This window comes from Eurytemora carolleeae, unplaced genomic scaffold (assembly GCF_000591075.1).
Source record: "Eurytemora carolleeae unplaced genomic scaffold, Eaff_2.0 scaffold739, whole genome shotgun sequence".
Classification (NCBI taxonomy): domain Eukaryota; kingdom Metazoa; phylum Arthropoda; class Copepoda; order Calanoida; family Temoridae; genus Eurytemora; species Eurytemora carolleeae.
In genome coordinates, this window is record NW_019396827.1 from 114,706 (window position 1) to 125,698 (window position 10,993).

The following is a 10,993-nucleotide window of genomic DNA, read 5'->3' on the forward strand; positions in this document are numbered from 1 at the left end:
AAATTTGAGGCAACTCGTCCAAGGGTTCATAAGTTATGATCCAACAAACAGAAACTACACCTTTATATATATAGATATATTATCTTCTTCTAATAAGTCTAGAACATGTTCTATTGTTTATTAAGATTAGTGATTGCTGGATATATTATCTATGCATTAAAAGTAAATTGTTAGAACTACGGAAATGTTAAAAAGTTAGAATTGGGCAGAAATTCAATATTTAAAAAAAGATCAGTTTCCAGATAAAGCTGGTTCCCCAAAGTGTAGACATACATTGATAACCAGAAAACTCTGAAAAGGAAGAAGACTTTAAAATCAAGTTATATCTTTAGAAAGTCCAATGAGCGTGATACAAAAAAAGTGTGCAGTGTAAACAGACCCATTTCACTGAATTAGTGATTACATAAGTGTCTAGTAAAAATATCAACTACACTAGTATAGCAATTTAAGTATTGCTATATTGTCGTCTTCATATTCCATTGTTTTCTGGTTATTACTGACTGTACTTACAATAATTTATATATATAAAGAAACTTGGGAAATGTTCATAGCTTGGTTTACAAATTCTAAATTTGTAAGTTTAGGTTCCAGGTAAAGCTGGGTTCCCAAGCTAGTATGATCAATAAAAGCTGTGATTTCTCCAATATTTAATGGAATAAGGTTCTAAAGTAGTTTCTTATGTTTTCTTGTAAAAAGGAAAAGAAAAAGTTTTCAATCTGCCAAGAACAGAAATTATAATTATTATCAATGATTATTTATCTATTATATTAATGAATTTATTTATTGATTGAGTGCAGGTCAGATCAAATAATTACTTGTTACTGACCCATACATTTCTCCCCCCCCAACTCTACAGGGTGTATTTTATATATATTCTCGTTAATATACACTCTACAGGGTGTATCATATATATTCTCATTAAAATTAACTCTACAGTATGTATCATAGATATATTAACATTAATATACACTGTACAGTGTGTATCTTATATATTCTCATTAATATACACTCTAGAGGGTGTATTTTATACATATTTTCGTTAATACAAACTCTACAGTCTACATGGTGTATCTTATAAATATATTCTCATTAAAATACTCTCTACAGTGTGTATCATAGATATATTTCCATTAATATACACTCTACAGGGTGTATCATATATATTCTCATTAATATACACTCTACAGGGTGTATCAAAGATATATTTCCATTAATATACACTCTACAGGGTGTATTTTATATATATTCTCATTAATATACACTCTACAGGATGTATTTTATGTATATTCTCATTAATATACACGCTACAGGGTGTATCAAAGATATATTTCCATTAATATACACTCTACAGGGTGTATTTTATATATATTCTCATTAATTTTCACTCTACAGGATGTATCTTATATATATGTTCTCATTAAATAAATGATTGCATTTGCACACGGATATAAAAATATCTAATAGAAATGAAGAAATTTGACAAATAGACAAATAAAGAAAGTTCCTGTTTTGCAGTTAAGTTTGCATATTTTGCATAAATAATGTTTTTGAAATCGACAGTGCATCAAACAACTAAATGTAGTTTCTATAAAATCTTACCAATGAAAAATATTGATGAAGGAATGATGGAATGATGATCTATAATCAAGTTTACAAGGTTGACGTGAACTTCTCACGTTGTAATCTTAATCAAACCAAAACTGCAATTTCGATATTTTTTTCGTAAATGTTTTTTTTTTGCAACAAAAATGGGATTTCCCATGTGCAAAAAAACACATAAAAATTGCACTTTTGCAAGTTTTAAAGACGTCAGGTTTTCACTATTAAAGAGAGATGTGAAATGACCAGTTTTTAATTTAGCCCCCAGCACCCCCTCTCTTCCCCTTGGACCATTGTTCCCCTAATCCCAACCATGATTGATGTGAGTGTGTTGAAATGATTGAAATGTCGATTTTTAAATATATAATAATCATGGGAATATTTTATCTATCTATATATTGTACGTATACGTTATATATCACATACTTAAATATACACATATTTGTTAGAAAACATTTGATAGACTACTCTTGAACATTCAGATTTTTATTTTTTCAAATATTTTTTGTCATGGAACATTATGTGAAGGAGCCATTTTTAGTTATCTGCAAACATTTTTGGTTCATCTGATTTTAAAGCTCTGATAACTAAAGTGAAATTTTTTTAAACAACTGTTGTCAAAAATTGTTGTTTGTTTGTTCTGAAAAAAAAGATAAGCATAACTTTAAAATCTTTAAATTAAAACTGTTCTCTCCTCAACCATTTTTAGCCTCTAAAGCATTTGTAGTAAAATTGTAGGCTGCAAATACTTTTGGGTCGCACTGTATGTATTAAAATATATATATATATAAAACTATCTGTCTATATTTCTAACTGTCTCACATTGAATTCGAGGTCCAAATGGGCCCTGGCTTTGAAAACTATTTTACGCATTAAATCTACGGAGAACTAAAAACCTTTGGATCTTTTTTGAAGAAAAAAGGTTCTTCGTAAAATCAAGTTCTTAAGGAGCACGAACTAGTCGCAATCTATCAATACTAGATTTACAGGGCGTTTCGCACTCATTTTTCTGGTAATTAGCATGGCCTATCGTTGATGATTTTTTTGCAAGCCATTCGCACATGTTAACATAATATACAATAACATTTGCAGATTGTTATATTTATATTGTCGGATATCGTTATTATGAGGCATAAATATTTAATTCTGAATGGCTTAAAAAAAAAGACGGAGAAAGGTTAGAGTTTGAAGATGTATTTTTGTAGCTTAAAGAATAAAATCAATAAATATCAAGTCTAACAAAAATATATTAGAAACAAAAAATTCCTTGTATAAGTTATGTGTTCTGTTTATGTATACATATGTACATACATTTATACATGTTAATAATGTATGATATTTATACAAATGAGGGTATGTATAATTTATAAATATAAATATATATATAACTCGTGAACTCTAATCAACGACTATTCACATTCATATAATCAACACATAGAATTTCTTTTATATATACAATATTCAGATATATATATAATGCGAGAATATGTATTTCATAATTCAAATATCTTCATCATGCCCAAAATAGAAAATATTATAAATAGGAATGTTCACTATTTTGGTTAAAGATAATTTTGAAAACTCATGCAGCTGGTTAACATGGTTTTCTGCAAACCCATGCAGCTGGTTAACATGGTTTTCTGTAAACTCATGCAGCAGGTTAACATGGTTTTCTGCAAACTCATGCAGCTGGTTAACATGGTTTTCTGTAAACTCATGCAGTAGGTTAACATGGTTTTCTGCAAACTCATGCAGTTGGTTAACATGGTTTTCTGTAAACTCATGCAGCAGGTTAACATGGTTTTCTGCAAACCCATGCAGCTGGTTAACATGGTTTTCTGTAAACTCATGCAGCAGGTTAACATGGTTTTCTGCAAACCCATACAGCTGGTTAACATGGTTTTCTGCAAACTCATGCAGCTGGTTAACATGGTTTTCTGCAAACCCATGCAGCTGGTTAACATGGTTTTCTGCAAACCCATTCAGCTGATTAACATGNGATGCTAAACAATATCCTAACAAGATATTTTAATAGATACTAAACTATATCCTAACAAGATATTTTAATAGATAATAAACTATTTCCTAACAAGATACTAAACTATTTCCAAACAAGATACTAAACTATTTCCTAACAAGATACTAAACTATATCCTTACAAGATACTAAACTATATCCTAACAAGATACTAAACTATATCCTAACAAGATACTAAACTATATCCTTACAAGATACTAAACTATATCCTAACAAAATACTAAACTATGTCCTAACAAGATACTAACTATATCCTAACAAGATACTAAACTATATCCTAACAAGGTACTAAACTATATCCTTGCAAGATACTAAACTATTTCCTAACAAGATACTAAACTACATCCTAACAAGAAACTAAACTATTTCCTAACAAGGTACTAAACTATATCCTAACAAGATACTAAACTATATCCTAACAAGATACTAAACTATATTCTAACAAGATATATTGGTTTTTCTATTTGTAACCTATAACCTTGGCATTTCTAGAAAGCAAGATGCTTTTATATAACACAGACGAGCAAGAAATTGTCGATGATTTGCTCATTTTGCAGGAAAAATTATTTTAAACGTTGTTCAGAAAAATATGCACGTTTTTTTCTCTGTGGTAAAACAATTTTTAGACTAAATCCTTCAAAACTTTTTTTTTTGGAACACCCTGTACAGTGTACATTGTAAAGATATATTTTTCGTAGTAAATAGTCAAGTGTAATGTGTGAGAATGTATGTCTGTTTACCCTGAGGCCTGGCGGTCACAATGTCAAAAATTTCATTAAACTGTCTAACATTTGCAGCAACTACCAGTGTTATCAATGATCTTAATTCTACCCCCCCCCCCCCCGAACAGCAGATTTTGGTCAATCTTCTGCTCTATAAAATAGAAAATATTTATGAATGGGATAAATGAAATTGTAACAACTTTAAATTGTTTTTATTCTTTAAACATTTTTGCAAGTTGTTTTCCTTTTATATTTTTGATAAATTTACGAGATTTCTTTTCTTTAGCTCTCTAAAGTACTGTACGTACACAAAGAATAAGACTAGAAAAATTTAACAGATTTTCTTTAACCATTTTCTATATCAACGTTTCACCGCAGCTGCACACTTACTCTTATATCATATATTTCTTTCGTGGATTTTGATTTTTGAAAAATCTTAATTTTTCCAGGGTAATTCTTTTTATTTTGACCATTCATTATCCTTGCCTGGGGGCGGGGGGTCATGTCCCCAAAAAAGTTAGGTCCCAATCGGTTCAGTTTTGACGTTCTTTGGATACGATAGAAACGGACAGCAAGCAAAGTATATATATATACAAATACAGCTTTCTTTCTTTATTTAGTGTGCAGTAGATAAATTTTGATCTTTTAAATGAAGTTCTTTAGGCAGTCATTAAAGTCGATCATACCCTTTGCACTCGCCTTAAGCTCAATGGCTTTGCAATCCGATATTGTACTTTCACTCTTTAATTAGTAGAATTCATGGATATTGTACTTTCACTCTTTAATTAGTAGAATTCATGGATAGTGTACCTTCACTCTTTAATTTAGTAGAATTTATGGATATTGTACTTTCGCTCTTTAATTTAGTAGAATTTATGGATATTGAACTTTCACTCTTTGATTTAGTAGAATTCATGGATAGTGTACTTTCACTCTTTAATTTAGTAGAATTTATAGATATTGTACTTTCACTCTTTAATTTAGTAGGATTCATGGATAGTGTACTTTCACTCTTTAATTTAGTAGAATTTATGAATAGTGTACTTTCACTCTTTAATTTAGTAGAATTCATGGATAGTGTACTTTCACTCTTTAATTTAGTAAAATTTATGGATATTGTACTTTCATTCTTTAATTTAGTACAATTCGTGGATAGTGTACTTTCACTCTTTAATTTAGTAGAATTCATGGAAAGCGTAATTTCACTCTTTAATTTAGTAGAATTCATGGATAGCATACTTTCACTTTTTAATTTAGTACAATTCGTGTATATTGTACTTTTACTCTTTAATTTAGTAGAATTTATGGATAGCGTAATTTCACTCTTTAATTTAGTAGAATTCATGGATAGCGTACTTTCACTTTTTAATTTAGTAGAATTTATGGATAGTGTACTTTCGCTCTTTAATTTAGTAGAATTTATAGATATTGTACTTTCACTCTTTAATTTAGTAGAATTTATGGATATTGTACTTTCGCTCTTTAATTTAGTAGAATTTATGGATAGTGTACTTTCACTCTTTAATTTAGTAGAACTTATGGATATTGTACTTTTTCTCTTTAATTTAGTAGAATTTATGGATAGTATACTTTCACTCTTTAATTTAGTAGAATTTATGGATATTGAACTTTCACTCTTTAATTAGTAGAATTTATGGATAGTGTACTTTCACTCTTTAATTTAGTAGAAATCATGGATAGCGTAATTTCACTCTTTAAATTAGTAGAATTCATGGATAGCGTACTTTCACTCTTTAATTTAGTAGAATTNTACATATCTATTGTAATCTTTATACAATACTGTACATATCTAGTTATCTTTATACTATACTGTACATATGTATTGTAATCTTTATACAATACTGTACATATCTAGTAATCTTTATACTATACTGTACATATCTATTGTAATCTTTATACTATACTGTACATATCTAGAAATCTTTAAACTATACAGTACTTATCTAGTAATCTTTATACTGTACTGTACATATCTAGTAATCCTTATACTGTACTATAAATCTCTAGTAATCTTAATACTATACCGTACATTTCTAGTAATCTTTATACTGTACTGAACACATCTAGTAATCTTTATACTGTACTGTACATATCTATTGTAATCTTTATACAATACTGTACATATCTAGTTATCTTTATACTATACTGTACATATGTATTGTAATCTTTATACAATACTGTACATATCTAGTAATCTTTATACTATACTGTACATATCTAGTAATCTTTATACTATACTGTACACATCTAGTAATCTTTATGCTATACTGTACATATATATTGTAATCTTGTACATATTGTAATCTTTATACTATACTGTACATATCTAGTATTCTTTATACCATACTGTACATACTTTATACTATACTGTACATAACTGGTAATCTTTATACTATACTGTAAATAGCTATTGTAATCTTTATACTATACTGTACATATCTATTGTAATCTTTATATTATACTGTACATGTCTATTGTAATCTTTATACTATACTGTACATATCTAGTAATCTTTATACTAATCAAATATATTACCTAGTCTGTACTATATCAGATAACAATTATAAAATACAAGAAACATAGCGATATTTCTTTATAACAGAAAGAACGACAAAGACAAATATTTCTAAAGAGTTCTGGTTGATATGAACCTGTAACAAATATCGGGTTAAACAATATTCCGTGCAATTTGCAGTACGTTGTACATTATTAATGATCGATGTTTTTATATAAAAAACATTTATTCATTTGAACTGCGTTCTAAATGAATAAGTATCATGTTTAGCTTAATCAGGAGATATATATGACGTATTTCTTAAGTTGCAACTATTTCAGATTGTGCTGTAATACATACTAGATTTCTCTTAAATCATGTGATAGAGATAACGACGTTGGAATTGTGATTACGTCTATTGATTTAACTACAAACCTTAAATACAATTAGAGATTGATTAAGGGCTTGATAGATAGCCAAGGCTTGTGTCCCTGTTTGGCATTAAGAGCTGAAGTAATAGTTTGTTTGATAGCTATACTTGTGTCCCTGGGTGGCATTAGGAGCTGAATTAATAGTTTGTAATATAGCTAATCTTGTGTACCTGTGTGGCATATAGAGCTAAAGTAATAGCTTCTTTGATAGCTACGCTTGTGTCCCGGTGTGGCATTTAGAGTCAAAGTAATAGCTTGTTTGATAGCTATGCTTGTGTCCCTGTGTGGCATTTAGAGTCAAAGTTATAGCTTTTTTGATAGCTATGCTTGTGTCCCTTTGTGACATTAAGATCTGAAGTAATAGCTTGTTTTATAGCTACGCTAGTGCAACCTGTGTGGCATTTATAGCCTAAGGAAGTGCTAGATTGATAAGCTGTGCTTTTATACCTTTGTGGCATTTAGATCCTGAGTAATAGCTAGATTGATAAGCAACGCTTGTGTCCCTATGTGGCAGAGCCAGGTGGGTTGTGTCTTGATTGACTTGGATAGCGGACGGGTTGTGCCTGGAGAGATACAGTTTGGACAAAGTTATAAGAGTACGACAATTACTACAAACCTAATGTTCTCCATAGATATCCTAAACCTAGATTGCACGAGGGCCAAGAAGAAGATATAGTCTGAAGGATTCCTTATGTATCAGGGTACAGGGTTACCCACAAAGAAAGAAACTTCTACGACGATTGTACGGAATTTTATTGTCTGTTGAGCTTATATTCATGATTCCCTGCAAATAAAAACTTGTTTCTTTCTTTGCTAAATCGATTAATACACTATAAAAAGACAATATTCAGACTAAATCAACCTTGAAATCGTCAGATTTTAAGAGTTTCAGGTCGTCTTTACAGTCTCTTGCTATGGGAGTAGTACCATGTATAGCCGCTTAGCGTATATAGTATTCAGATGTAAATTGCCAAAATGGGAAATACCGAATTATCTATAGCTAGGGTGTCCCAATAAACATGGGTATTCGGTGACGAATTCGATATCGTCTTTTTAAATAATTCTTTGATTTAGTATAGTGATACCACTGAGAATTTGTTTGTTTATGTTTTGACTGCAACGGTTGTACTTAGTAAAACAAGAAAATTGTAGTATACTACAGGGTGTCCCAAAAAACATGGGAATTCAGTGACGAATTCGATATCGTCTTTATGAATAATTCTTTGATTTAGTATAGTGATACCTACTGAGAAAGCTGTAATCTGTAAGAGTTTCGTCTGCTATGTTTACATTTTGTTTGTTTGTGTTTTGACTGCATACGGTTGTACTTAGTAAAACAAGAAAATTGCAGTATACAAACAGGGTAAACTTGTCCATTTTCACTGTTCATCTTGCGGAGACATTATAGACACATCTTTTCAGTCTTTTACCCTTTTCATTAAATAAACTCTAGCAGACATAATAATATTATGGCTTTTGAAATTAGGTATTACAATGCTAATTCATAACAAAGACGATATCGAATTCGTCACTGAATTCCCATGTTTTTTGGGACACCCTGTAGCAGAGTAACTTGCCCGTCTACACTGTTCATCTTGCAGAGACATTATAGACACATCTTACAGTCTTTTACCTTTTTTATAAAATAAACTCTAGCAGACATAATAATACTATGGCTTGTGAAATCAGGTATTACAATGCTAATTCATAACAAAGACGATATCCAATTCGTCACCATGAATTCCCATGTTTTTTTTTGGGACATATCCTATATGAAAAACAATATTTACAATATCGTTATATTTCCTTATTGTGATACAATCATACATTTAATACATTTTTGGAAATCTGCACTAATTTTTGCAAATTTGCCAAATTTTAAATATATCAAGAATTATTCTGCAAAAAATGTGCAAAAACAAAAGTGCGCGCGCGAATTATAAAATTATTCAAATATGCAAAAATATTTGCAATATTTTCAAAAAATAAAATGTATTCAAAGAATACTGAAAATGGGCAACTATACTCTTAAGAGATACCTCTGCAAAAAATCAATGCAAAATTGTTCTTTTGATAAAGGCTTTCCAAAGAGCTATGTCGAAATCCAATTACCGGAAGTACGTCTGTCTTAAAGATAGATTTAGTCTGGTAAAGTTAAAATAAGGCATTCAAGCAGTATGCCTAAGGATCTCGACTCGAATGCAGCAGAATTAAAAGCCCTGATTTGAGCCTTGAGGGGAATTACGTCTGTAAAAGAAATGTAAAAAAAAATTTAACAGCCTCAGACCAATACTTGTTGAGTTATATCTGAAAAACGTCCGGGAGTGGGGTTCCAGGGACCCTCCCCACTATATTTTTCTTCTCTTTCAGGCCGTAGCTAGGAATTTCGAAAAGGGGGGGGGGGGGCACAATTTTATTGACCATATACCTCAAATATTTTGTATTTGCATAATAAAAAAATATTTTAACCTTTGTAACTCAAGCAATGCATAGTAAATTACAAAACTTGGTTCGCAATAGATATTTTGTTGTATTGAGATAATTATAGGCTATACCATAAATTAACGATTGTACGCATTATCGACATGTTGAAAATTATTTGTAGGACACTCCAGTTTTCCAGGGAGGGGAACGTCCCCCCAATTTTTCATGGGGGACATCTTGCCTTCCCCGCACCCCTCGGGCCCTGCCCCCCATAAGTCTCAAAAGCCTCTGACATTTGTCCAAACGAACGTTAGTTCAATTGATATGACACTAAACAATTATAAATGTCGTCGTACATTTCAGTTTTCTGTTAAATTTTATAGGAATGGTCGCGGCATACGTACTCAATCTCTTGTCAAACTCAGAAGAATTTTAAAAATTCTTCTTCTGAGTTCTGACTTTTATTGATTACAATTTACAAATAATTGTCAAGGAAAGAAGAAATCAGCAGCTCAAAATATTGTTCGTTGCATCTTGCAAGTGATGATGGAGGACATAAAAGACGTAAAATTTGTTGAAATGAAAGATTCGAAATTTCTTCGTCCGTACAGGAATGGGTTCATTGTATAACTTACCTTACTGTAGAAGCATATCATATCTAATCCCCCACCTTTACTTCTATATCTGCTCAAACATCGCGTTGAAATTAATGCTGATATTTTCTTTAAAATGAGAAATATTTAAACAATGGAATAAATGATACGTAGATGAACCCCCCGACTGAGCAGGGTTGTGTACAAACAAGATGGAGTCGAGAAGATCTGGGATTGTATTAGAGCACATAATTCTGTTTCAATTCTCATATTTAATATAACAAGGTACAGCAGTTAACTCTTTTCAACAAAAATATTTATGTCGTATTATTTCAGGGTTAGGTTAGGCCATCTGGGCCAAGCACTGCGGCTAAGACAGGCTAGGGGGCCCAGCGCCGCGGCCAGGACAGACCTCAAATTAAGCAATTTTGAACAAAATTAGTATATATTTAGGATTTGGTTAGGCTAAGACACTATTTTGGCCGAGCGCTGCGGCTAGGACAGGCTAGGGGACCGAGCGCTGCGACTTGGAATGGCTAGGGGGCCAGGCACTGCTGCCACAAGACCAACTTTATCAATGTGTGTCTTTTATAAATCGTTAGAAATAATGTAGAAAATTTATAGGAGGGGGGGGGGGCCAAAATCGTATACTATGAAATTACCCTTAAATTG

At 31.1% G+C, this 10,993-nt stretch overlaps 1 protein-coding gene across 1 annotated transcript in view; it reads left to right on the plus strand.

Annotated features, from left to right (window-relative positions):
• Positions 1–10,114: 10,114 nt before the first annotated feature.
• LOC111709120 (uridine diphosphate glucose pyrophosphatase) overlaps positions 10,115–10,993 on the plus strand; it is a 4,909-nt gene continuing 4,030 nt past the window's right edge. Inside the window, exons 1-3 of the mRNA XM_023482727.1 lie at positions 10,115–10,339; positions 10,517–10,606; positions 10,658–10,746. Of these exons, the coding sequence (XP_023338495.1) occupies positions 10,272–10,339; positions 10,517–10,606; positions 10,658–10,746 (247 nt within the window). The 5' untranslated portion in view covers positions 10,115–10,271. The remainder of the gene's footprint in view (positions 10,340–10,516; positions 10,607–10,657; positions 10,747–10,993) is intronic.